Below are 27,361 nucleotides of genomic sequence, written 5' to 3'. Positions count from 1 at the left end.
AAGAAAGAAAAAAAAAAGTAAAAGCAGGGAAACACAACTAACTTTAGGAGTGTGGGGAAAGAATTAGTTGATAGTGAGGGTTTTCATAGAATCTCAGGAGGAGCCAGGTGTGGTGGTAAATACTTTAACCCCATCAGTTGGGAGTCACAATCAGGTGGATCACTGCATTCCAGACCAGCCTCATTTACGTAGTGAGTTACAGACCAAACATTCTCATTATGTTGTGTATGTGAATACAATTCACATTCCAGAATGAAAGTTATAAGCATACAGTTTACTTCACTGTTTCTACTGTTCTTTTATTGGCTTCTGAAACATCAAACCTTGAAATGTCAAAGATTTTAATCCTGACTTATTTATTTATTTAGACACGGCCCTACTATGTAGTCCCCAGTTGCCAAATAATCTTTTTTCTTTCTTTTTTTTGGGGGGGAGAGGGGAGCAATGCTGAGTACCTAGTTTAGGTCACTGTGCATGGTAGATAAGCATTCTGCTGTATCTCCAGTTACTTCACACACACACACACACAAATACTGTGCCGGGCAGTGTTGGCGCACACCTTTAATCCTAGCACTTGGGAGGCAGAGGCAGGCGGATTTCTGAGCTCGAGGTTAGCCTGGTCTGCAAAGTGAGTTCCAGGACAGCCAGGGCTACACAGAGAAACCCTGTCTCGAAAAACCAAAACCAACCAAACAAAAAAAACCCAAATACTGTGACTGTAAAAGTATTTTTTAACTTTTAATTTCTTTTAGGTTTATTGTATATGCATGAATGACTTGCCTGCATGTATGTGTGTGCACTACATGTATGCCTGACACCCACAGAGGTCAGAAGATGGCATCTGATTGCTTAACCTTGGAATTATGGGTGGCTGTGAGCCACCACATTTGTACTGGGAACTGAACCCAGGTTCTCTGCAAGAACAAGAACTCTTCACTGATCAACTATCTCTCCTGTCCCCTAAAGAGTATTTGTTTAGCCGGGTAGTGGTGGCGCCCACCTTTAATCCCAGCACTTGGGAGGCAGCCACAGGCGGATTTCTAAATTCGAGGCCAGCCTGGTTTACAGAGTGAGTTCCAGGATAGCCAGGATTACACAGAGAAACCCTGTCTCAAAAAAATCAAAAAAAAAAAAAAAAAAAAAAAAAAAAAAAAAAAAAAAAAGTATTTGTTTAAACAATGAAAAGATATGTATTTTTAATGTACTTATTTGTATTAGTTTATGTGTGTGGGCTTTCCTGAATGTGTGTCACATACATGTATGTGCAGAGACCAGAACAGGGGCCTTGGAACTGGAGTCAGTACATTATAAGCCATCTGATGTGTGCGTTGGAAACTCAACCTGGTTTCTCTGCAAGAACAGCAACTGCTCTTAACTTCTGAGCTGTCTCTCTAGCCCATAATCCCAGTTTTATAAAAAGAAAAGTACTATCAGCCTTTAAAAAGCTTCAAAAGAAGCCATACATCAAAACATTAACAGTTGTTCTATTGGGGTATTTATAAGTGATGTATTTAAACTTTTAAAAAAATAATTTAAAATTATTTATTAAATATTGTGTGTGCATGCACATGCCAGAGTGCAAATAGAGGTCAAAGGACAACTTTAAGGGAATTGGCTTTCACGTCTACCTTGCTGAAGAGTCCTTCTTTTTTTTCAAAAGAATATTTAAGTTATGTATATGAGTGCACTGTGGCTGTCTTCAGACACACCATTAGAGGGCACTGAATCCCATTACAGATGGCTGTGAGCCACCATGTGGGTGCTGGGAATTGAACTCAGGACCTCTGGAAGAGCAGTCAGTGCTCTTAACCACTGAGCCATCTCTCCAAGCCCTAGAGTTAGAGTCTCTCTTGTTTTTACCATGCTGCAATAATACTGCAGGTAAGGTGGCCCTCAAGTTTCTGGGGAATTCTCTGTCTCCCACGTCTCCTAAGCCTCCCGTTTGACGAGATTATGGACTTGTGACACCTCACCCACCTCTTGGGGGTCTCTTTTGTTCTTTTAATGTGGATTGCAGAGTCAACTCAAGTCATCAGACTCACAAGGCAAGCACTTCTGGCTGCTTGAACCATCCTGCTGGCCCTTATTTCTGCTTATGTTCTGTTTTCTATTTTCTATTATGTTCATTTTCTATTTCAAATGAATTTTTGTTATCTTCACATTTAGATAAAATAAAATTTAGTGATTCTTACCTTAATTTTAGCATTCTTAAAGCTCCTGCCTATCTCCTACACACCTCTCCTCTAGGATTGGAACAGCCTTTGGGAGAACTCTAAACCACTCCTAATGTCATTATGAAGTCTAGTTGTGTTCCTAAAATTTGTCATTCCTACTTACCTATAACATATGTGAGTGGAAGCCAGCCACATAACCAACCAACTTAAAATTAGGGTTTCGCAACCACAGCAACACTGACCCTTGGAGTGATTGTTTCTTATGGGAGTCTGTCTGATGCAGGATGCTTATAAGTACTCCAGCCTATGGACAGTAGATTGACAGTATCAACCTTTCCTTATGTCTGACAACCCTAAATATCCTAAGGAGAAAACTTGACCCAGTTGAGAGCCACTGCAACAAAATTTTACAAATTCCCAAATCTTTGTGTGCCTGAGAACTCTGGGTGTATCAGACCTCTATGACATGTGTCATTTACAACATTTCCCAGTCTTATTTCATATGATGTTAACCAACATGAACTTTTAAAAAGATAACTTACTGTTCCCATTAAAAGTAATTTTTGGTCTGGATTCCTAGTCTTTGAACAGTTTCTTCAGTAAAATACCCTGCCTCCCTTTCTATAAATGTCTTACACAAGCCCTTCATTTCTTAGCTGTATAGCAGATTTACCCAGTCCAGATCATCATACATCACTGCCCCAAGGAAGAGTATATTATTTTGTAACTAATCTCACACCAAACTAACTTCCCTAATACCTGTTGCCTGGCACATTTCTTGAATATAGCTCACTGGATCCAGTACTGTGCTGGACACTGAGGCAATAGAAACCTCAGTAATTGCTGAATGAAGTTTCAAGGTTTCCATATGAATAAGTGCTGACTACTGAAGGTAGCTTACTCTTGAGGTGTTTCTCTGCAAGGTGTTATGAAGTATACTCATTCCAAATACAAAATAGTGTACCCAGTTTTAAAGAATCATGTTTCCAGCTGTTCTCTGGTCTCTGAAAAGTGAAACCATAAACCTTATTTCTATTTATCTTAGAAACATTTTTTTCCCTCAAACACAAAAATTAATCGTGGTCAATACGAGCAGGGAATGTGGTTGGTGTGTGGATTCATTCATGTGTAGTGTACACAGAGGCGTACGCACATAAATATCTCCGAAGCTCAAGCAAATGAAACAACACTTTGGACATTAGTAAGATCAAGGCAGAGGAGGCGGCCCTGTGGCTTTGTGGAGCAAATAACTATGTAACCCTACCTAAGATGACTTCCCCGTGCCTTTTTCCCGTGTCAAAATGATGATAATACTACCTATTCCAAAGCAGCACTCTTAAAACAACTCTTAGCACACAGAAAACAAAATAAGTAAGTTATTACTCGTTATGGCTTATTACAAGTCCAGCTACTATCCAAGCAAAAAGCCTCCATGCATAAACTTCTGACTTGAAGAAGCTGATTTGAAAGAGAGAAGAGGGCTGGAGAGATGGCTCAGCCGTTAAAGGCTAGGCTCACAACCAAAAATATATGAGAGAGGAAAAATCCTGAATGATTTTGTATAAAGTTTCAGATATTAGGTGGACTGGTGTCTCAGCGAGCTCGTTAAGTACGAAATCGGCAATAATTATAGAATTATCTCTTCCAGTTACTTTTTTCTCCAGATCTGCCAAGAAATTGATATAGCTGTTTTCAAGGGACTTTAGAAGCCAGTACAAAACAAATCAACTCTTTGTTATCTCCATGCCTAAGCTCAGTTAAGCACCTAGGTACAATTACGGAATAACTTTTCAGAAAGCACAACGAGGTTTTAAAAGTTGCAGTCAATGATTCTTATGCGGCTATGTCAAGTTTCTGTCCTTAGAAACAAAAGCCGATCTGTCTGGGACTCAAAAATTCCTCAGAAAAATAAGGAAATGCCTCAGCCGGGCCTAGGCTGCTCTGGGGAAAACCTGTCCTCGCAGAGCAATCTTCTCACGCGCCCCGTCTTTCCCCGTAGGGTGCAGATGTCGACTCCACCCGAAGATAAATAAATGACAGTAGGTTTGATCCATGCCTCTCCTGCCAGGACCCCCGAGGCCTGCAGCTCCAACCTCCAGACAACCGCTCGCCCGGGGGCTCCGCGGGAGACCGGGGGCCCCACCCGCCTGCGTCCCGCCCCGACCCCGCCGCCCAGCCCCGGAAAGGCCGCTGCCGCGGGGCCTGCAGGTGGGCCCGGCCAGCTGCTCAAGAAGCCCGCCGCGCGAGCAGCAGCGAAGGCCCCAACCGGGTCCGGCCGTCACTTACCGGCGCCTCATGGTACCGCAGCGCCCAAGCTCAGCCACTGTGCTGATGAACCGCTCCCGGCAGCTCGGAGCGTCCCTCGGATCCCCAGCCGGGCCCCACTCACAGCCATTCAAACACCGCCGCGCGCGGCCCGCCGGGATAGCTACCCCGTGGGCGGCCAGCCGGGCCCCACCCAGCTCAGACTCCGCCCCCTCGGATGCCTGCCGGAGGGGGACCAGGGTGCGGGGCGGCGGCGCCCCCTCGTGTCCACAGGTGCGTCCGACGCTTTGCCACAAGAACAGTGGACCTGCGGGTAAGGGACAATCTACACGTGGGGCAATCTGCTGTTAAAATCGTTCAGGAGAAGATGAATATTCATTTTCATTTAAACCACCAGGGTATAGTGGTTAAAAGCGTGGACTCTGGAACTGTGCCACTTTGGACGAGTCACAAAACGGTGTGCTTTTGAATTCCTCATCTGTAAAATGGAAATGAGGAAAATGCATCTGCCTCAGTATTGCTGGGGATAGCAAATGGGTTAATACATACAAAGTAATTTGGAGAGTATGTGGCTCCTGGTAAACACTACATAATTTCTGACTGTCTTGTTTTCTGTTACGTGTCACACTTCCAGAATCTCTTTTAACAATTTTTATCAACTTTATTATTTAAAAAAAAAAAAAAAACCGAAAAATTTGCAACTCCCAGCACCCTCCCTACCCAAAAACTCACAGACTGCTGCAACAGTCTTCAGACAAATGTGTATAATATAGGTCCTCTCCTCAGAAAGCAAGCTCAGTCTTCTTCGGTTGGGAACAAGACTATAAGATTAGGATTGGGCCGGGCAGGGTGGTGCACGACTTTAATCCCAGCACTTGGGAGGCAGAGGCAGGCGGATTTCTGAGTTCGAGGCCAGCCTGGTCTACAGAGTGAGTTCCAGGACAGCCAGGGCTACACAGAGAAAACTAGTCTCGAAAAACAAACAAACAAACAACAACAAAAGATTAGAATTGGTTCTGCCCCTGACATATTTTTAGTTACTGAGGGCAATTCCCTTGACCAGAGCCTGCTCAGGTTAAGCCACTGGTCAAGGGTAGCAAAGATAAGACTAAGTTTGTCTTCTGTGGTTGTTGTCCCCAGTACAGCAGCCAAGCAAGTAGGGCATTTGATGCAAGTCTTCCTCATACATCCCGTGGCTCACTTTTTTATATGCTCCTGAAAGAACTCTTAGGTCTTAAGGAAATGGCTGCTTAAGTTAAGTTCATCAACATGTTTAAGGATTTCCTATGCACCTAGCAGACTTGTCTCCAGGTGTTATAGACAACAGGAGGTGGCTTGGAAAGTCAGAAAGAGTGGTATTTGCAATACACCACACTGAGTGAGGTCATGAAAGCTATATTCTAAACGATGTGGATATTCAGAGCTAAGAGGCCATTAGTTAAGTATAATGTCATATATTTGTCCTCTGCAACAACAGGGCCCTAGCTTTAATCAAAAAAAAAAAAAAAAAAAAAAGTAACAATGAAAACATTGAAGCAGCCAGTTATGGGAATGGGAAAATATTTCTAGACTACTTTGTGTGAGCAATGTCTTTGAGAGCTGCTCAGATGATACCAAGCACAAGCAGGCACATGCCTCTATGTGTAGCCACACCTGCAAGCTCCATCTGGGTGAGCCAGTGAGAGGAACCAGGCCAGAGAGAATACTTCCTAAACATGACTTCTACCAAGTAGGTGGTGGTGCTTTAAAATAGAAGCGTAACGCACATGAAGTCACTTTCACTCAAGGTATTTCTTCATCATCCTAAACATGAATTTCTTGACGGCCCACTATGCAATAAAGATTATTCCTGGGCCCTCGGCAGAAGAGAATAAAGAGAGAAAAAACATGTTCCTTACCTCAGGAGAGGCTGGGCGGTGTGGTAGCAAATGGCAGAGACCTGAGACTCGAAATCTGGTTTACTAACAGAAAAATCTTATTGAAAGTAAGGCGTCCAGATGCCTAAAAGTAAGAAGAGATCTTCAGTGTGCTCATTTATGGAACTTATTAAAATATAAACTCTCAAATCCAGACCCAGATTTTAAGGTTTATACCGGTAATGAGCTGCCAAGGTGTCCCGGTGTTGAGGGATGTTTTTGTGCGCTGTGTATTCCAATGCCGATTTCTGTACCCGGAGGTCTGGGGTGCAGTCCGGATTTTGATATTGTCATTATGATGAAGGATTTCCTGAATCCTTATTTTGTAGAACTTTGTTCCCCAATCATTTTCTGATTGGTCAGTAAAGATCTGATCAGCCTAAAGTTGAGGAGGAGAGTTAAGGCAAGACTTCCAATCCCCGGGAGAGGGTCCAAGGTGGAGAGTCGCTAGGGCGTCTCCATTGAGAAGAAGGAGGGGGGGGGGGGACCAAGATGGCAGGTAACACCACGTGGCTGGGAGGTGACTGGCCAGGCTGGCTCAGAATCCTGCCCAGCTTAGTGCCTGCAGCTTTTAATAAATGCAACAGGTCTTTGTGTAGTTATGTCAGAACAAAGGAAGGTGTAGAAAAACCCTGTGCTTTTACATCCTGGTTCTTGTATTTTAACATATAGAATAAAGAAAGATGTCTTGATATTGCAACTTTTGAAATACAAATTGTACCATTTTGATATTGAGAACACCAATACCTTTCCTATCAATAAATTGAATTTTTTTCTTGATACTCAATAAAGTTTCTTTTCCTTTTTCTTTTCTTTCCTTTCCTTTCCCCTTCCCCCTTTCCTCTTTTCTTTTCTTTTCTTTTCTTTCCTTAAAGACGTGTGGCATGGGCCTGGGGAAATAGTTCCGTTTGTCTGTAGTACTTGCTTTGCACAGGGACCCAAATACAATCCTCAGAATCAATCCGTATTTTAAAAGCTAGCAGTGATGGCACATGCCTTTAATCCCAGTAATGAGGAGGTGGAGACAGGTGGGTGAATACCAGGCCTCCCTGGCCAGCAGGTAAACTACTCAAAATGGGGAGGAGGGCTGTGGAGCTAGTGGCGCTGGCCTTTAAACCCAGCACTGCGGGTGGGGAAGGAATATAGACAGAGGCAGGCAGATCTCTGAGTTCCAAGCTAGCCAGGTCTACAAAACACATTCCAGGACTGCCACCCTGTATCAAATAAATATGAGATCCAGAACTGATGGAACTCATGTAAGGGTGGAAGGAGAGAACCAACTCCTGTGAGTTTTCTTCTGATCTCCCCTTACCCAGTTTTTGCACATGTAAACACACACACACACACACACACACACACACACACTGCACATACCACATTAAAAAACAAACAACACAGTGTCAGTTGTGGTGCATGTGTTGGTAGGATAATTGATACAAAGGTAAGAGGATCGGTAATCAGTAGTTTGAGGCTATCCTGGGTTACATATTTTTCTTCTCCCCTTGGTCACTATCTAGAGAACCATCTCTAAACAGAAACCCACAGCCTGCAGACTTCATTACTAACACCCCCCCCCCCTGCATGCACTCCCCTGAAAAATGACCAGGTGTGGCAGCACATGACTTTAATCCCAAGACTTTAGAAGCAGAGGCAGTCAGAGCTCCAGAGCGGTCAAGGCTCTGGATAGTAGGAACCTCTCTCAGAACAAACAAAATGTAGTACCTGTGGCAGGACCACTGGGGTTGTCCCCTGGCCTTCACATGCACACACATGCAAGCACAGCCACACAGAGACAGGTACCTGCAGTCACATGAACATAAGTAAGAATAACCCATGTCCCAACAAGAATACACATGCACAAAAAGGTGGCCAGGTCTTTACAGTGGGCAGTCTGCAAGGAATCCTATCCTTCCTTCATCTTTCCCTTGTGAGTGAATAAACAGCTGAGTTAGTCTTCCTGCCTCATTCCCTGCTATGTGTAGGAACACTTGGTGGCAATGTATAAAGAAGCCCATATCCATAGACACCCCACAGAATAAAGAACTCTATGCAAAGACCTATGTGCACTTCTTAGTGGAATTAAGAGTGTGAAGGAGGCTTTGAGCTAGGGCCTACCGAGCTGGACACGGTTCTGACAGGCCTGCTATTCCAGACAGAGAACAGGAAATTCACCGTAAGTTTAAGGATCACTGTTTGCCCGATTTGAGTCTAGTGAAGACAGCTTTGAAGAGAGACAGGCACGAAGACTGAAAACTTAAGTAGGTACCCAGAATGTTGTAAGCACCTGGGTTTATCAAGAGTTGGTGGTTGGAGATATTAGAGGATGCAGCAGAGGCTGAGACTCCTAAGCAAGGCAGTGACGATTTCTTCCTTCTTCTGCCAACTGATCTGTCACCAGGTTGCAGGATGGCCAAGGGATGGGCAAGGAGGACTGTTGGCAAGAACCTTAGTTATGAAGATTTGGTTTGGAGGTTTAGGGAACTAGGGCATCAATTGCCTTGTATGTTATGTTTATTCACTCAGACTGTCGCTAAGAGGACACTGTTTTAAGAGACCTGCCCACAGCAACAGATCGTTTATGCCATAAGCAACATCCACTGCTCTGCTTCCAGCACCTCTGGAAAATTCCAGCCAGTTGGCTTTGGCGAAGTCAATCCCCATCTTCCTGTGCAGGCTGTGGGAGGAAGTAGCGGCAGCATGAGATAAGGCAGCTCTTGTTTTACTGCACTCATGATTGTTTCAAACACAATACTGACACCTGGGTTGGTGCTAGTAATAGCAAGTTTGTTTGTTTCTCGTGGATAGAAGAGGGAAATGATAGAGAGCTTGGGAAGTCTGTTGAGAAGACAACTTGTGTCTGATGCATATGCAACCCTCTTACATCTTCACAGTTGGGAAGCAGTACATTTTATAGGAGATATTTGAATCTATCAATAGTTCAACTCCTAAGTGCATGATTCTCTTACAGAACTATAGTGACAGGTACCCAAGGATGCTCACAGCAACGTTTGTTTGTTTGTTTGTTTGTTTGTTTGTTTTTGTAATAGTGAAAGATGGGAATAATCTAAATGTCCATCTTTTGGAGATTGGCTAAGTTAGCATGCATCTATACTGCATATACTTTGCAACCTTGGAAAGCAATGAGCTAGACATAACAGACATAGAGGACACCCAAAACAGATTAAATAAGAGTAAATTAATAGAGTTTAGTATGTTTGTGTTGATATAATGAGTAAATCAAACACTCCATTCATAAATGTGTGGTTTTTAAAATATTTGTGTATATAGGTCAGTTCTCTTTTTCCACCCATGTGGATCCCAGAGATCAAACTCATGTTGTCAGGCTTGGTGGCAAGCGACTTTATCCACTGAGCACTCTCTCCAGCTCCCCATATATGTGTTTTAAGGGATGATTTTATCTTTTGAAGTAATAAATGTTACTGAATTCTGCTTCCCTTTGTATTCATTGTTTGGGCTGACACAGTAAAGTATGAGTGGCTTAGATATCAGAAACCAATATCCTCACTGTTCGGGAAGCAGGGAAGTTTAAGGTCAATGTGTAAGCTGGTTCTGCCCAGGGATTATGGTTCTCTTCATGTCTGCAGAGGGCTGCTTTCTCACCAGATTCTCAAATGGTGGGTAGTGGGAAGAGAGCTATTTTCTGTCTCTTCTTTTCTTACAGGGTTACTAATGCTATCATGAGGGCTCCACCTTTATGACTTCATCCAAACTAAATGCTTTGCAAAGCCCTATCTCCAAAATACATCACACCAGGGATTAGGATTTCAACATAAGATAGCTGTGAGAGACATAGATCTTTAGTCCATCATAGTCCTTTAAAAATCTAAGGTTGAACTGATTGTTGTTTTAAAAACTAAGACAAATGAAATTTTTTTCCTAAAGGAATTGAATTGGTCATTCAGATTTAGAGACCGTTTAGCCCACTCTGAAGAGGCATAAGTTGCTCTTCAGAATGAGTTGATGGATTCAGAGTAACCTAACGTGGAGAGGCCTGTCAGGCCCTCAGTGTTGTATCATTATGACTCATGCTACGGTTGTCATTCTTATCCTTTAATGCGTTCTGTGGGAATGGCAACCCTCCCAGCTTCCTAAGCAAGTGCTGGAGGGAAGAATAATGGGGACTTGTTACAAGTGAATTGCACAACACTCTTGAAATGAAGGAAAGGTAACTGCCAAGAAGAGTGGCCTGACTGAATCAACATCATTTCAGAACACCACACCACTAACTTAGTCATGTTATCCTGGCTGGAGTATTTCATGACACTGCAGTCATGAACTGGAAAAGGAAAAAAATTAGAATTAGGGTTCACCCAACAGTAATTAGCAAGGAATGGACTTCCCTACCATCACCCCACTCATGTGATGTGAAAGCAGACAGACAAAATAGAGGGTGAACATTTCCTTTTAAGACCCCGTTACTGACACGGGATGGGGGTGGGGGTATGCTTCATAAGAGATGGTCTTTGAGAGATTGTCAAAACAACAAGAAATGTGCAAAATTTTATTGACATAACAAAAGGTTCAGGGTCTATTAGAGCACACTGGAATAACTGATTGGACAAGAAAGGATAACCAAACAGAAGTGTTATAAAGATGCTGTCAGATGCTAAGACAAAAACAAAAAAACCTCACATCATATCTGTAGGATTCCTTTAGAGTTATCCATTCTTCCCATTCTTGCAAATCTGACTGAATAAAGACTTTCCTTGTTCAGGTGTTAATCCAAAGGTTGGAGAAGATTGGTGTGAAATAACTTTTCTGACTCCTAGTAGGAGGCAAAGAATGAAATACAGAAACAAATACAAAAGAGAGGAGGTTGTAGCTCAGGGACAAGGTAGCCATTTAGTATGCAGGAATCCCTGCCTGAGTTTGATCCTCAACCTGAAAGATGGGTCAAAAAATGTGCAGGTGTGCCATATAAAGGACAAACAAAGTAACTCATGAGCTACCAAATTGAGAGTTGCCTATTTTCTATCATTAAAATGTTTGCTCAAAAATACAAAGTAAGGGAAATTTAATGTTTATTTCGCAGTTTTAGTATTTCTGATGAGTTTTCCAAATCACTGCTAGTGCAGTTAGAGGCACACAAAGAGGCTTTCAAAAACTGATAATTTTTTTCTCAAATTCATTTGTAAAAACCCAAACTTTGTTATTTTAGGTTAATGAGATACTTTTGTTCCGTGCTTTTTAGGTCTTCCTGTATAGCAGTATCAAAAGAACCACAAGAAAGACTGATTCCCAGGGCCCACCCAGAGGGAGTCAACCCCAATCGCTGGAAGCAGTGTCCAGGCACTACTAATTTTTTTTTAAGGTTTCAAAAGTACATTACTTTCTTCAGTGTGTCATGCTTTTGTGAATACATGATGCTTTTACTTGGCTTCACCTGCGTGTTGGTTTTGAAACAACTCATTGATTAGGAGACCAGCTGGCATGATTACTGATCTTGCCCTATAGAATGGCCCTGCCAATAGTGTGCAGGTTCCACTCTTTCAATTTGTGTTGCTGTGTATGTCCATACAGCAATACAGAAAATGCTTCCAGTTGCTCATAGAGCATTATTTGTCTTCCTTGGCACAGCTTTTTGATGCTTTGAATTGGAAGCTGCTGAGTGTGTCTTATCCAAGGGAAACATTGAGAGGATAAAGGTGGAACTGAGGTGACTGTAGCTGCTGTTCTGGTACAAATTCACCCATAGCCATCCTTGCAAAGAGCCCCGAAAAACGAAGTCTTGCATTAGCATGTTTTAGTACTCCCCATATGTGCCTCCCAAGCAGCCATTGTGCTTCTAGGCTGAAAATTGCTATAATTAATGCTAAAAGACCTTCCAGCATAATCCAGAGACCCAGGTAGTCTGGAGTGGGGAGGGGGTGGAGATGAGATCTTATTATTTCTTTGAGTTTTTTCTTTACTAGGAGTGTATAAGGATGGAAAGGACAGTAAGCAAAATGGTTTTGTTTCTTTGTTTGTTTGTTTTTGAAAGTGTCTTTCAATGTAGCCCAGGCTAGCTTGGAACTCAATATCCTCTGGCTTCCACTTCCCGAGTGCTGGGATTGCAGGCAGACTCCACCACAACCAGCACAAATTATTATTTGTTGACAGCAAGTGTAATACATCCTAGATCTAGAGGGCGCCCTTAGAAATCATCTAAGTTTTACAAATGAAGATCAAGAGGGTCCCTAATTGAGCCATTCAGGTTTAGAATCCACATTTCCTAGGCTTATGGAAAAAAAAAAAAAACCAACAACAACAACACAAAAAACATGGCTCAGAGGTTCAAGAGCCTGTACTGGTCTTATATATGTGTTCAATTCCCAGCACCCTTGTCTGGCAGCTACCAACCACTTGTAACACAAGCTCCCAATCTGACACCTGGCCTCCTCAGACACCTGTACATATATGCACATATACCCACATAGACACACAAGAACACACACACACATATCTATCTATCTATCTATCTATCTATGTATATATATATATATATATACACACACACACACACATATATAGTTTTAAAATTCCTAAAAATTATTTTAACACCCCCCCCACACACACACACATCGGTCCCTTTCCTTACAAAGCACACTCAAAACCCCATTTTTAAAAACACAGACACACACAGACACACACACACACAAACACATACTCACAAATCTCTACTTTAATGATAGTCTGATAATCTTTTCAAAAGAATAAGCAGATCTTGCCACAGTGGTGCAGGACTATAATCCCAACACTTGAAGGCAGAGGCTGGAAGATCAAGAGTTCAAGGCTATCAATTGGCTACATGATGACTTTGAGGCTGTCTGAACTATGTGAAACCCTGTTTAAAACATAAAATAAAATACAAACAAATAAACAATCAAACAAAAAAAAGTGACAAGGAAAATGAGCAAGTGAAGTTTGTGGAGATGCCCTTCATTTTTCTCCTGAAGCATTCCCACATGCATAAAGTAGTCTCCTACATTCTATTGGATACTGAAGGAGTTGTAAGACAGAAAAACAAAAACAAAAAACAAAAAAGGCCCTGATCATACCACATATCTTTAATTTTAGGAGATAGAGGCAGGCTAATCTCTGAATTTAAAGCCAGCCAGGGGTACATAGTGGGACCTTGTATAAAATAAATAGATTTAAAAAGAAAACAAAAACCTAACTTCAGATAAGGAAAGAAAACTAAAAGCAATTCTCTAGTAACCATTTGACAGTTAAATCTTTCTAACCGGGGGATGGGCCTCCAGGGGATGGGCGTGGGGCCCTTGATTGCACAGCTTGCTCATTGGCACTGCGTCCAGAATCCCGTGGTTTCATCACTTCTGAAAACTTTGGAGGAAGCTGGAGAAGGACTCAATGTGCAGGGCTTGGAAGGCATCACTGGCTGAGAAAGCCAGGCATGCTGAGGCTGGGGCTGGGGGCAGTGCTCAACTTTTGTTATTTATTCATTTTACATCCCACTCACTGTCCCTGTCCCCGTCCCCTTCTCCTCTGATTGGGTGGAGGCCCCCTGTGTATCCCCACACTGGGCTGGCACTTGGTCGGCAGCCCAGTTAGCAGAACATATCCCACGTGCAGGCACTGAAGAGCTGGTCACCTCAGTGCTCAGCTCCTTGGAGTATGTGAAGAGGGGTGGTCTTGTGGCACCCAGTCATGAAAAACACATGTATGCTGGCAGCCACTTTGTGGTTTGACATGCCAGTGCAGCCATATCTGCCTGTTGTCATCTTTGTAAATAGCTTATCACATTATACTAACAGTACTGAAAATACCGCAGATGTGAGCATCTCGTTCCAATGGCTTCGTCTTCCTGAGATACAACTTAGCAAATGACATTTAAGATTCTCGGGGTGAAGGAATACACTTCCTGGCTGACTCCTTGAGGACAGAGTAACTGAGATTTATAGTTTAAAGTTTCATATAACGAGGAAATACTTTAAGTAGAAAAATGCGATTTTATCAAACAAGTTTGTTTTTAAAATATGCTCATTAAAAATTTATTAGCACACGAGTGCCCTAAAAATTAGACGTTACCTGAAAACTATTACTTAACACATATTAACATTTGTGATAGATAACCTATTTTATATTTTGTTTTACATATGTATAATTCTAACTTATTTCTACCGTGGCACATTTAATGACAACTTATTTAATTACAACTTTTCAATCATCAGTTTTGCTTTTCGTGGCTTAGATTATCTGCACGTAGCTCTCCTAGCTTCACTTGTGTTCTACAAACTTTAAATGGAAAATTCTAGACTAATGTCTTAGGTTGCAGTGTTCTGAATAGCTGGTAAAATCTCACACCCTCCGCCACTCTGCTACACTGTATGTCATACACAGCCTTCTCTTCTCTGCACATAGAACTACAAAACTGGAAAATGATGTGGAGGTGGGAATCTTCAATGTGTGCAGATCACCGTCATCTCTAAGAGATTATCTCTTAAAACTTAAGTTGGCTAAGGAGGTATTCTTCAGCCAGATCCTCAACCATACTGTCACAGTAGTCCTTTCCTCAAAACTACAGCCATAACAAACAATTTGGGAATAACAGTAATAAAGGTAAATAGAAGAAATAAACAAAACTACTGTATTTGAACTGATAATTTAAAAGTAGGCATTTAAAATAGTAATTCTTTAAAAATGTACATACTCTTAGATGTAGCAATTCCACTCCTAGTACAATAGGAACAGATGTCCCAAGTGATTTTCACACTAACACTGAATTATAAAAGGGGTGAGAGGGAGGAAACATTTTTCCAGTAATAGACTAAATTACAATACAGATGAGCCATTGAATATTAAACTCCTTTCTAGGAATGATAACGCTTAATGATAAAAAAAAGTTAGGTCTAGGTTATAGGTCCTATTTAATCCCACAACAGGTCAAAATTAGGCGATTATCCATCGTTTTGCATGAGGCAGGTGGAGCAATGAATTTAATTTAGACGAGGTGGCACAGTAAGTAATGAAAGGACTTAAAAGGAGACCAGATAAATCCTGAACTCAGCTTATCTTTCCATTCCCAGAGTCTACCTCGGTGGGTTAGTTTGCGAGTTAAATGGGGGAAAACCATTTAAACAAGAACAACAACAAGACAAATACATAGCTCCTGCGATATGTGGACACGGAGTACTCAGAGGTTGAATAATTCGCTCAAGGTCACCCAATTCCGGATAACCCCAGGATTAAAACAACATTTCAATTTCGTGCTCTTCTTGGCTTCAGTTCTTGTCTTTTCGGACTTCACTCCAGCACGATGGCGCACACCTGAGAGACAGAGCACAAGTGAGAGGTGTACTCGCAGGGAGGTTTCAGAAAGCTGCTCTTCTGGATGTCTGCGGATTTTCTAAATTCACGCATTCTTTCTTCTGTATTCCCGACAGGAAGTTTCCGGTGATCGTGTGACGTTCAATTATGCGCCGGAAGTGCACTGCGGCGAACGCGAGGAAGTCGGAGAGCTTGCAGTTGCAGCTAGTTCTTACCTGCAGAACGCAAGCGGCCGGAGGGTGTGGGTACTTTTAGCCAGCGGCCGCTGTCATGACGACCCAGGGGGGCCTAGTGGCCAACCGAGGCCGGCGGTTCAAATGGGCCATTGAGCTGAGTGGGCCGGGAGGAGGCAGCAGGTGAGTCTCTCGAGTGAAGCTCGGTATCTGATCCTTACCCTAGAACGGCCCGAGATCCAGCGGACCTGGGCCTCGTCTAAGTCTCCGACACGAGTGGGTAGCACATAGATGTTACCCAAGGAGCTTCTGTGCTGTGGAAGGTATTTTTCCCCAGGATCTTTTAGTTTTCCCAATAGGCAGAGAGAACTGACGAACGCACGAGAGGGTCTAATTTGGGTAGCTACATCTGAGGTTCTTTTTCCTGTGATTGATAGGGCTGGAAACCCGCAGTTTTAGTCTCTTGATTTGGTTTGGTTCTTTAGGGGCCGAAGTGACCGGGGCAGTGGACAGGGAGACTCCCTCTATCCAGTCGGTTACTTGGACAAGCAAGTGCCTGATACCAGCGTGCAAGAGACCGACCGGATCCTGGTGGAGAAGGTACAGAGGTATTAGACGTTACCGTAGCGTGTAGGCCAGCCCTGTTTCGCCTTACTCTCTGGAGTGGAGGTAAAGCAGCCGGTCATTAAGACACATTGCTTAAGATCCATGGTACAGTATCTTACGTATATGTTCCCTGACATAATTTCGGTGTGTTAGGATACTGTGTCACTTTTACCCTGAAAACATCCCAATCCTGCTATCATTTCTCACTGCCTTCAACTGTTACATCACCAGCCGTAGACTAACCATCTACCACCTATCCCTCCATCCCTCTATTTAAAATCATGCTTTCTCAACCTCAGCACTGTTTTCTCTGTTTTCTCTTTGGGGCTAAGTACATTTTTGTTGTTGTTGGGGAGAATTATGCTGGGTACTTACTTTAAGATGTTTAGTACTCCTGATCTCTACACATTAGGTACCACTATGGCTTTGCATAATTGTGTGAACTAAAGATGTTTCCAGCATTACCACGTTTTCTAGGTCTAAAGAGGTGCGCTTTGTGTATACCTGCAAATAAACCCCTGAGATCCTATATTCAAGTCTCCCCTTCTCAAATTCTCAGTATCCTTCTCTGTATGGAGTTCTAATGGGTCTTGTTATGTCCTACCTTGTCCTCTTTGCAGTCTCCAAACACAGCCATCAAAAATGATCCCTTTAAAACATGCCAGACCATCCCTACTCAAAATCAGTCTAAAATTCCATGTTCATTCCGCGTACACACCAAACGTCTTTTTAGTATTAGACATAACTCTGCTTGTACCAGTCAGACTCCTTGTAGCTACTGTGCCCTGTCTACTATTTTTACATTTGTTTACTCTTTCATAATGATTCCCTTGCTGCTCTGTAAGGATACCAGACAAATCCCCCTTCCCTGCTTTTTGTGTTTGTTCTCTAGTCTTAGAATGCTCTTCCTCAGGATTCCTTCATAACTTGCTAAGTCCCTCCTTTGGGGTCTCTCTAATATTACAGAGTCAAGCCTTTCCATGTGCCACACTGTTTGATTTATATGTTATGAACATATCACATGGCTTATGTTATTTAGCATCTGCCTTAGTAGCTGTTTTACAGGACTGTCACAGCACGAGTCCCAGTGTGCAGAGGGTGCTTGGTATCTTCTTGCGTTTATGCTTCCCTTGCAGCCTTAGTTTTGCCGAATAATTTTGATTCCATGGAATACATACATTCAGTTGTTACAGTATGAAAATGACACACACAGTCATTAGTCATTCTTGGATAAGTATTATCCTGTAATGTTTTATCTTGGTATATCAAATTATGATTACAAATTATTAAATGATATGATTTTTAAAAGCATATCATAAAATACTTGTATAACTGCTGTATTCTACAGAAAGTTATTTACAAATATGGTTGAGTTTTAATGTGAATAATCAAAATAGTTATGGTTATTTTTACATAGATTTATATATTTCATACTTTGTTAGGATTAAACTTATTTTCTTTTAGGTTTATTTTACGCATATCAGTGTTTTGTCTGCACATATATATTATGCCTAGAGCTCTCAGGTTAGAAGAAGGTATTGGATCCCCCAGCTCTAGAGTTGTGGATCATTGTGAGCCACCATGTGGGTGCTAGGAACCAAACATTGGTCCCCTTGAATAAGCAACGAGTACTTTTAAACACTAAGTCACTTCTCCAGTGCCTTGTTAGGATTTTTCATTTAGATTCATAAGTATTATAACTTTTTATTTTGTATATATACAAAAATACACATGCATACATACATATCTCATAATAGTCTTTTAGGGTTTGGGTATTAACAAGATTTGTAGAATTTTTAGTTTTGTTTTCTGCCAAAGGAGTTTGTGTAAGACTTGTATTTTTAGCTTTAAATAGTTAGAATTTGCCAAGAAAGTGATCTGGGCTTAATTATAGGGTCAGCTTTGCTAATTGCCATGCAACTGTTTTTCCTTATGCAATTTGTTAAGTCATGTCTCTAGGAATGTATCCATTTCCGAAACTTTCAAATAGTCCACAAGTTTCTAAACTGGTGAGTGTGACGCCTGGAGGGTCTGTAAAGCTGCGTGCCTTCTCTCTGGACATGGAAGAGTTGTCCTTCTCCCCTCCAGGCTTACCAGAATTGAATTTATAATCTTGCAAAAAGAAAATTTTATTTTTGATGAGCTCTCATTTTTGTTTTCTTCTCAAAATCCTTTAGTTTGTTCTTTTCCTGACTTTTTTGTTTTTGTTTTTGATTTTTCAAGACAGGGTTTCTCTGTATAGCCCTGGCTGTCCTGGAACTCACTCTGTAGCCCAGGCTGGCCTCGAACTCAGAAATCTGCCTGCCTCTGCCTCCCTAGTGCTGGGATTAAAGGCGTGCACCACCACACCCTGCTTAAATTTCTTTCTTTTTTTTTTTCTCCAAGATTTACTTATTATACAATGTTGCTGCCTTCAGACACACCAGAAGAGGGCGTCAGATCTCAATATGGGTGGTTGTGAGCCACCATGTGCTTTCTGGGATTTGAACTCAGGACCTTTGGAAGAGCAGTCAGTGCTCCTACCCGCTGAGCCATCTCGCCAGCCCCTTTCCCTGACTTTCATGAAGTAGATGCTGAGTCTTCTCACATGTTCTTAAGATCATGGAATTTTAGCCAGGTGTGGTGGTGCATATCTACAATCCTATTAGTTTTGGGGGATGTTAAAAAAGGTCTCAATTTAGAGGTCAACCTGGACATACCAAGACCTTGTCTCAAGTAACAAAAAGATTTTAAATTTCTCAAAACTTGCTGGGCAGTGGTAGCACGCACCTTTAATTTCAGTACTTGGGAGGCAGAGGCAGGCAGATTTCTGAGTTTGAAGCCAGCCTGGTTTAAAGAGGGAGTTCCAGGACAGCCAGATCTACACAGAGGAATGATCCTGAAAAACAAAAGGCCCCAGAAAGTTTATATAGGGAAAAAGCACAGGGGTAGAGTAGTAGAGCAACTTGTAGCAACCTAAAGAGGAGCTGAAAAGCCAGTTCAGTCTAGCAGAGAACTGAAGCTTCTGTTCACATGACTTAAGATCAGTTGTACAGTACACGAGAGACTGAAGGGGAGTGATTAGAGGTCTAAACCGTGTGTTTATTTTAGCGCTGCTGGGACATCGCCTTGGGTCCCCTCAAGCAGATTCCCATGAACCTCTTCATCATGTACATGGCAGGCAACACCATTTCCATCTTCCCTACTATGATGGTGTGTATGATGGCCTGGCGACCCATTCAAGCACTTATGGCCATTTCAGCCAGTAAGTATTCAGAAAATAATACTCCTTCCCTGGGTGCTAAGGAATGAAGGCCAATTCTTTGGCATATTTTTAGCTAGAGGGTATTTTGGTAGTGGTAGTCGTCGTACCATTTATAATCTTATTTTGGGGCTGTATGTTTAAATTCTAGGTTTCATATTGGGAGGAAAATGGTGTTGACAATGTCTGTTAATCCCAACAGCTTTCAAGATGCTGGAGAGTTCAAGTCAGAAGTTTCTTCAAGGCTTGGTCTATCTCATTGGGAACCTGATGGGTTTGGCATTGGCAGTTTACAAGTGCCAGTCCATGGGACTGTTGCCTACACATGCATCAGACTGGCTAGCCTTTATTGAGCCCCCTGAGGTATGGTTAAAGTTAAATTTCAGGCAAACAGAGTCTGCAGTGAACAGCTAGTGAGCTCATTGGATGTTGGTATTGAGGGCTGCTTTATTTAAAGCTTTTACATTTTTTATTGCATGCCCGTGTGTGTGTGTGTTTTGGAGGTCAGAGAACTTGGTGCTGCAAGTTAGCTGGCAAAAAAAACCCAAACAAACAAACGATAGCACAACTTCCGACTGAATATATGGGTTTTGGGAACTGAATTCAGGTCATCAGGCTTGGCAGCAAGTGCCCTTACCCTCTGAGCACTCTCACTAGCCCACGTGTTCATTTCTTAAGTAACAACACAGGTTTGGAAGTTTACAGGCATTTGGCAGTTACAAGGTCATGTACAGCAGAGCTTGTGATAAAGTAACTAAGAAGTTGTTTGCCATTGACCTCTTTACTGTTTCTTTTTTTAGAGAATGGAGTTCAGTGGAGGAGGCTTACTTCTGTGACCCCCAGAAAGCACCATGCATATGGACCTCATCTGCATTTTAAGCTGTTGACTCCTAAATATCCTCCCTTAAAACAGTCATGCATGTGGAGAAGAGCCTCCTGTGGTGAGGCCAGTGTGCAGCATGTTACAGCAGAAAAGAAACTACAGCACAACTTATGACTGAAAATAATGTAGAAAACTTTATTTATGTTCCCAGCACAGAGCAAAACAAACAAAACCAGACTCTATGTAAACAAAAGAATAGCAGCTGCTCAGTAGCAGCTTCTCCTTTCAATAAATTAAACGGTTGAGAACAATGCTTAATGTTTCACAAGTTCCCCTTCAGTCTACTTTAATATTTCTCTTCTATATCACATAAGCAGACTTTTTTGGAAGATGTGAGACTATCACTGGATTCAAATTATACATGATGAAAAGAAAAACCAGGGGGGAAAAAGAGCATGTAAATATGCTTACAGTGTAACTTAATATCCACAATAAGGAATTTTCTTTTAACATTTAGGGGGAATGAGGATTGGTGGGATCCTTGGGGCCACAAGAAAAGGAGGCAACAGAATATGAAAAGCAGCAGCTTTTGCTCTGCCACGAGGAAGCTGGCACCTGTCAACCAGGCCCTGCAATTCAAACTCCAGCTTTTAAGGTAGCTACGGAAGGCTGAGGACCAGTTGGGGGAGAACGAATGTTACAGCCTGCCCTGCTAATAAACTCATGGGTAAGACACAAGCTGGGTCTTATAAGAAGGCAGGAGAAGGTCTTCCTCTTCCCTCTAGAAACATTTGGCCCCTTCCCCTAAGGTGCATTTTCTCTCTCAAGTTTTCAGTATTGCTTTATTTGCAGTGATTAAAAGAGCTAAGACACTTTGCAGACAGACAACATAAGCAACACATAGACATGAAATGTTCTAGACAGAGATGAGTACAAATCTGGCCTAATAACCATTTGTCCATGTAACAGTGATTTTTATCTTGGGGAATGAAGACTATACTCTACCCTTTAACAGATTCTTATGTAGCTCTAACCACAAACAGCCTTTCTTAAAGAAACCTTATTCTCTTCCCATGTTTGTTTGATATGGAAAAAGTATGTGTCACTTTGGTCAGGGGTGGATGTGTTAGGCAGTTCCTGGGCAGGCTGGCTTTTACAGAATGGGCGCTCCAATGCCTTGGAGCCTAGGGGATTATACTCAAGTATGCAATGGAGTGTTGGAAAGAGAACTACGAGTAGTTTCTACCCTCTGCAGGAAGCAAAGGAAAACATGCTGGATCCTTTGCTACTCAAGTGGGCCTGGGAGGAGGAAGAACAAACCATATGACTCAGCTTCTTAAGCCATATTTGAGGGTTTTCTTCTGTCTTGGGTTGAATTCTGGGTGTTCATTGTCCTACAGGGTATGGAGAGTGGCACAATTTACTGTCAGTGAAAGGAAATGTAAAAGCAGCCGTGAATCTAAGCAAGAAGACAGTTTCTTCAGTAACTATCTTGGAAAGGGTATGGAGGTTTCACACCCTGGGAATACTGCTCAGCCACAAAGGCTGCCTATGCTGGTAAGCCAAGTGTTTGTGATCAGTAAATTAAAAAAAAAAAAAAAATCTGATCTTACACAAGTATTTCCTTGGCACAGTTAGAGCTTTTTGAAAGCAAAACCAATACAGCAGATCATTAGCTTAGTGAACCATTTGTTTCAGAGCCAAGTTTCCGAAGTCAGAATGAATAATAATAATATTGAGACGGGAAAAGCTCTGGGCATGGAGGTCGAGTGCCTCAAATCTGCACTATGGCTTTGGTGAAGAGGCCACAGATGGATTTCTTGTGAAAGAAAAGGTGCTTGTGTCAGGCCACTGCAAACCTGTCTGCCAGTGTAGGCAGACGATTTTGGCACAGTGGAAAGGGTATGGCTTTCACACCCCCAGTTCCACTGCTGAACCTCTGAACCCTGGGGCCTTGGAGGTGGCATCACACAGCCCTGGCGTCTCTTCCTTACAGGTTTGGTTTGTTTGGTTTTTAAGACCAATGCCTACTAAGAGTAGAAGAGACCCTTCTGGTTAACTACATAACAACCCACATTTGTTAAGATAATAGCTTGTGTGCTTTATGTTGCATAGCTAACCACTGTGTTTCTATATATTTTAATACGCACTCTTTGGAATCCCCTTAGTTCAGCATTTGAAAACCTGAAAAAACATTTCTAGCCTTTCAAAAAAACATTTCTATAGTAACACTACTGTCTGCATTATAACCACAGAATGGGTTTTAAAACAAAGACAGTTAAAATGTACAGTGGTACAGTACAGACAATAAACCATGAGGAAGAAGTAGTGGCTGCAGCTATGTCTCAGGTTTTATATATCAGTATCCTGTTTCCATCCTGGCTGCTGCAGGCTGTCTCTATAATGGGAACTCATTTTTTACTAAGGTGAAGCTTAACTGCCTGTTAACTTTCTGGTGCTCACTGACCCGTGTCTTCTGAAACTCGTCCTGAATGTTAGATATGAACATTGCTTTCTGTTGCCAGTTACATTTCTAGCATATGTTTTACTAACTCATTACCTTCTGTGTGCCAAAAGGTTCCCTTTGGCTTAGCTTGTTAATTTTGACTTGCCTTCTCCTGCCATAGAAATAGCTTTTAGGACTTGACCATTCTTCTGTTGAGGGATTATTTGTTTCTGCTGGGATGGCAGATCATGTTGCAGCCAAGAGCATAGATGGGGCTCAGCTCTGCAAGAATAGAGTGGGAGTGGTAGGAAAGAGCTATCATCTCCATGGACGATGAGTCTTAGGGAAGTCGGACCACGCAGAATCTCCCACAGCTGATTATGAGTAAATGGTGATGACCTCACTGCCACCACCCCGGACAAGAAGGACTCGTTCTAATCCCTCAGTGAGCACTTCTAGAAATTCCATGTCTTCAGAAGTTGTCAAGGAAATAGGATGATCAGTAGTGCACTTTATAACCTGGCATCAGTAATCTAAGTTTATTTGATCATAGACCTGCTCTGAATAGGAAAAGCCTGAACTTGACTCAACATCATCTATATATCCACGCACTCATTCACTCGGCCGTGCTGTGCATTCAGTCTAGGGCCTTGCACTTGCGAGGCAAACACACTACTCTGTGCGGCTGCTTCACCGGCTCTGGTTTTAATTGTTTTCAATCCTGAGACAGGGCCTCACTGAACTGCCCAGGCTGATCTTGACTAGCTATGGCATCCAGACAGACATGTGTAAATTTTCCTGAGATTATAGGCTTGTACCACCAAGCCTGGAATTGGATTCAGTTTTAAACTTATGAAATAATCGTGGAATCTAGAGCCTTTGTGTATTTAATACAAGACATTCTCATTTGTTCCCGTGCTCCAAGTACTTGGATCTGAACCAGGAATCTTATGCATGTTAGGCAAACATTCTAGCACTGAGTGACAGCCCCAGCCTGTATTTATTTTCTAAATGTGATTTAAAACTGAGTTAACAGTGAGGTGGCCCCACTGCTGAAAGCCATCTGTTGTATAACCCTGTCAACCTGAGTTCAGTTCCCTGGAATGAGTCCTGAGAGCACTCGTGCACACCCACTCCCACACTATTGTGTCACACTAGCTGGCCTGAAACTCATTATGTAGACTAAACTGGCCCTGAAGTCAGTGATTTGCCTGCCTCTGCCTCCCCAATGCTAGGATTAAGGGTGTGAGTCACCATGCCTCATATAAACAGTTTTAACTGCTGGAGATATGTCTCAGTAGTTAAGAGCAGTTGATGCTCTCACAGAGGACCCAGGTCTGAGTGCCCAGCACGTATGTGGTGGCTCATGATCATCTCTAACTCAGCTCTAGAAAATTCAACAAACACTTCAGACCTGCATACGTGCAAGCGACACACCTGAAAAAAAAAAAAAACAGGCCTGGGGGATAAGGTGAGGCAGGTAGAAACACTTGCTGTACAAAAGCCTAGTGACGTGAGTTGACTGACTCAAAGATTTGCCTCTGACCTCCACATACAGGCTATAGTATGTGTGCATTCATATGCCTCTATAAATTTGTATGCACACACAAATCAAAAATGAAAAAGAATTCACAAGTAATATGTTATCCTTTTGACAAAATGCCAAGTAAGAAAAAGTTTTTTTTAAAAACCAGCTTAAAAGATCTCTAGAGAGAACCTACAAAATTTCTAAGTGAAGCTGCATGAGTCAGATTTTCATACCAGTTTCTTCATTAATAAAACAACCCCTGTTTTCCTCAATGGTGTTGCTAAGAATGAGCCAGTCCTGTCACTGCAGGGCTGGGAGGTTTCCCATAAAAGCAACCCTGGGATGAAGCAGAATCCTTGGTCTTTTTCTCAGTTCCATTAACAAGTTTCAAGTGCTTCTTACCTAACTCCATCCAAAAGCAGCTTTGCAGAGCGAGGATCCTGAAAAGGAGAACGATGTGTGTTCTGTCTCCAGGTTTATCACTGAAAACTACAAGTCTCTGCAGATTCACCACCTTGGTATTCTTGGGTTTCACTGAGATCATGATAATCCGCTGCCCCAGCTTCCCGATCGGTTAATCTCACTTAGGAAGTGGCCTCAGCTATGACATTAAGCTCCTCCTTAGAGAAGGAAATGGGGAACTGACTGACTTTAACCACTATCCAGCTGTCTTGAGAAGAATTCCCCCCATTGGCTGCTTCACTCTCGGAAAGGATACAGTTTTCATCACCTTCAGGGTTCCGGGGTGGTCCTGGCATATTCAACAAAACCAGCTTTGCTTCATGAGACTTGTTGACTATAACTTCATTGAGCTTCACTGCTGTATGCATCCGTCTCACGTTGGACTGGTCCCTGAGTGGGGAAGAAATCACACAGTTAAGGCAGAAAGAAGACCAGCTCACATACTCATTATTTTGAGGCTCAGAGTCTTTTCACTTGACTATGGATAGTGTGATCGTTTCTTTGTTAGGTTAACATCTCTAGTTTTCTCATTCTTTAAAGGTTGTGTGTGTGTGTAGGAAGGCAGCTCTTTGGGAGTTGGGTTTCCTTCCACCAATTTACAAAGAGGTGAGTCCTGGTGACCGAACTCAGTACTAAGGCTTGGCAACAAGCACCTTTGCCTAACAAGCTATTATCTCATTGGCCTAGTTTTCTCATTCCATTTGCCTATTTTATAATAATAGACAAATAATATTGAAATAAACTATGTGGAGGAGAAAAAGATGGTTAGCTTGTTTTGTATACAATGTTTAAAACTGGGAGCTAATCTTCATTAGTAGACAATAATAGCTGATTTAGGTAAGATGAAAACACTCGTGCTTTGTGACTGTGTTCAGGCAGTCACATATGTACCACTGTCTAGGATACTGTATCATAGGATAAGCTTGAGAGTGCACACACTTACGGACGCATATTAAGTAGGTCCTGGAATCCTTCCATTGACTTGACCTTTTGCCCCCGGGATGCCATGTATTTATCCTTGGTCCAAGTCATGTGCACCTTCTCCTGGTACGTTTCTGTCTCTTCGTCCTCATCAGAGCCAATGCTGGTCAAGCGTAGCATTGAGTTTCGATCTTTCACCAGCTGTGCCTGGAGAAAGTCAAACACAGTTATTTTTACTATTCTTTTTCTCATGCTTAAATGTTCTGAAGACGGTAGGTTCTACTGGAGTAACTAAGAAACAGGAGGAGGAAGTATCTGTCTTTATATCACTGACAGGCCTCAGCCTCAGAGAACAGGGTCAGGTGAACTCAGCAAGGTCTTACCTCCCTGTCTCGCTCTGTTTTGGACAGCCGCATATGCCGAAGCATCTGGGACCTCTGCTCCATCATCAGGGTGCGCTCATATGTATAGGCAGATATGTCACTGTCGTGCTGCCACAGACAGACAGCACACAAAGTAGGCAGAAGGAAGAGTTAACCACACATTGTTGTTTTTAAAAATTTGTTATTTTTATTTTGTGTGCATTGGTGTTTTGCCTGTATGTATCTATGTGAGAGTGTCAGATCCCCTCAAACTGGAGTTACAAACAATTGTGAGCTGTCATGTGAGTGCTGGGAATTGAACACGGGTCCTCTTGAAGAGTAGCTAATGCTCTTCCTACTGAGCCGTCTCACTAGCCCTCCTCCCCCATTTTTATTTTTACACCTGACCTAATTCAGAAGACCTGCCACCATAGCAACCTCTCCCTCCTACTTTGCTCAGTCTTTGGTTCTAAGGACACATGGTTTGGGGCATGAGATTAAATAGAGGGTTTTAGTGTTTTCTATGATCTAATCACTTCCTTAAAACAAAGCACACAAAACTAGTGTGACTTTTTAGCATGAATTAAATATTAATGAACTAAGTAGCTAAGAATTTGGGACCTATGTAAGAGATGTGTAGTAAATAATAAAGCAAACAAAAAGCAGCCCAGGAGTAGGAAGATGATCCTATGGGTAAAGGCACTTGTTGCCACATCTGATGCCTCAAATTCAGGTCCAGAGATTTACATGATAGAAGGAAAACTGAATCCTGTATATCACCCTCCGACCCATACGCATACACACTTACTCTGTAATAAAAATGTAAAGTTTTAAAAAGAAAGCAAAGAAATCAATTGCAAACATTTACACGGTCTACTTACTTAGGTCAGTTATTTAGGGCTTTGGTTGGCCTAGGTGATTAAAGCACACATTTACAGCTGAGTAATGTCCTGAACTAACTAGAAAGCAAGCTAGGGCTGAAGGCGTGTTAGTCTCTTCTGTTTCAAACTCTACTTCTCACCATCTCCACCACTTCCACTTCTGCCTCAATGCGCAGGTGGTACAGAAAGGTGGCCAGATCCTTCTTCATCTGGATACTGTTGTCTTCTAGTTGGGCTACTGTGAAGATCCGTATGCTGCATTTCCGCCAAACCTG

At 42.2% G+C, this 27,361-nt stretch overlaps 3 protein-coding genes across 8 annotated transcripts in view; 1 reads left to right on the top strand and 2 right to left on the bottom strand.

The window, feature by feature from the left end:
- The window catches only part of Katnbl1 (katanin p80 subunit B like 1), a 35,027-nt gene extending 30,420 nt beyond the window's left edge, over nucleotides 1-4,607 (bottom strand). Inside the window, exon 1 of the mRNA NM_024254.3 lies at nucleotides 4,461-4,607. The gene's annotated coding sequence lies outside the window, so the exon portion shown is untranslated. The remainder of the gene's footprint in view (nucleotides 1-4,460) is intronic.
- Nucleotides 4,342-20,799, top strand: Emc4 (ER membrane protein complex subunit 4). 3 transcript variants are annotated; one of them, XM_030252000.1, is made up of 6 exons: nucleotides 4,342-4,712; nucleotides 15,760-15,999; nucleotides 16,302-16,416; nucleotides 19,513-19,666; nucleotides 19,866-20,026; nucleotides 20,464-20,799. In XM_030252000.1, exons 2-6 carry the CDS (start codon nucleotides 15,914-15,916, stop codon nucleotides 20,497-20,499), a joined length of 552 nt encoding a protein of 183 aa, XP_030107860.1. In that variant the 5' UTR covers nucleotides 4,342-4,712; nucleotides 15,760-15,913; the 3' UTR covers nucleotides 20,500-20,799. The 3 variants fall into 3 exon arrangements, with proteins under 3 accessions (XP_030107860.1, XP_030107859.1, NP_080795.1); XM_030251999.1 differs by having other exon boundaries at nucleotides 4,593-4,752; NM_026519.3 differs by lacking the exon at nucleotides 4,342-4,712 and having other exon boundaries at nucleotides 15,791-15,999.
- Nucleotides 20,655-27,361, bottom strand: part of Slc12a6 (solute carrier family 12, member 6) — a 96,850-nt gene continuing 90,143 nt past the window's right edge. For 3 of the 4 annotated variants that reach the window (NM_133649.2, NM_001362700.1, NM_133648.2), the window contains 5 exons: nucleotides 27,227-27,358; nucleotides 26,227-26,334; nucleotides 25,866-26,050; nucleotides 25,179-25,312; nucleotides 20,655-23,402 (listed from right to left, as the gene is read on the bottom strand). In NM_133649.2, coding sequence (NP_598410.2) covers nucleotides 23,311-23,402; nucleotides 25,179-25,312; nucleotides 25,866-26,050; nucleotides 26,227-26,334; nucleotides 27,227-27,358 — 651 coding nt within the window. In that variant the 3' untranslated portion in view covers nucleotides 20,655-23,310. The remainder of the gene's footprint in view (nucleotides 23,403-25,178; nucleotides 25,313-25,865; nucleotides 26,051-26,226; nucleotides 26,335-27,226; nucleotides 27,359-27,361) is intronic. The other variant, XM_006498546.4, reaches the window with a different exon arrangement.

Source organism: Mus musculus, chromosome 2, assembly GCF_000001635.26.
Source record: "Mus musculus strain C57BL/6J chromosome 2, GRCm38.p6 C57BL/6J".
NCBI classification, from domain to species: Eukaryota; Metazoa; Chordata; class Mammalia; order Rodentia; family Muridae; genus Mus; species Mus musculus.
This window is presented reverse-complemented; position numbering and strand designations above follow the sequence as displayed.

Excerpts from the sequence above, each read along its gene's own strand:
- Emc4 (XM_030252000.1), top strand. The coding sequence starts at position 15,914 with ATGACGACCCAGGGGGGCCTAGTGGCCAACCGAGGCCGGCGGTTCAAA. Across the intron at positions 16,417-19,512 it reads ACCGGATCCTGGTGGAGAAG|CGCTGCTGGGACATCGCCTT; the intron begins GTACAGAGGTAT and ends TGTTTATTTTAG. Across the intron at positions 19,667-19,865 it reads ACTTATGGCCATTTCAGCCA|CTTTCAAGATGCTGGAGAGT; the intron begins GTAAGTATTCAG and ends TAATCCCAACAG.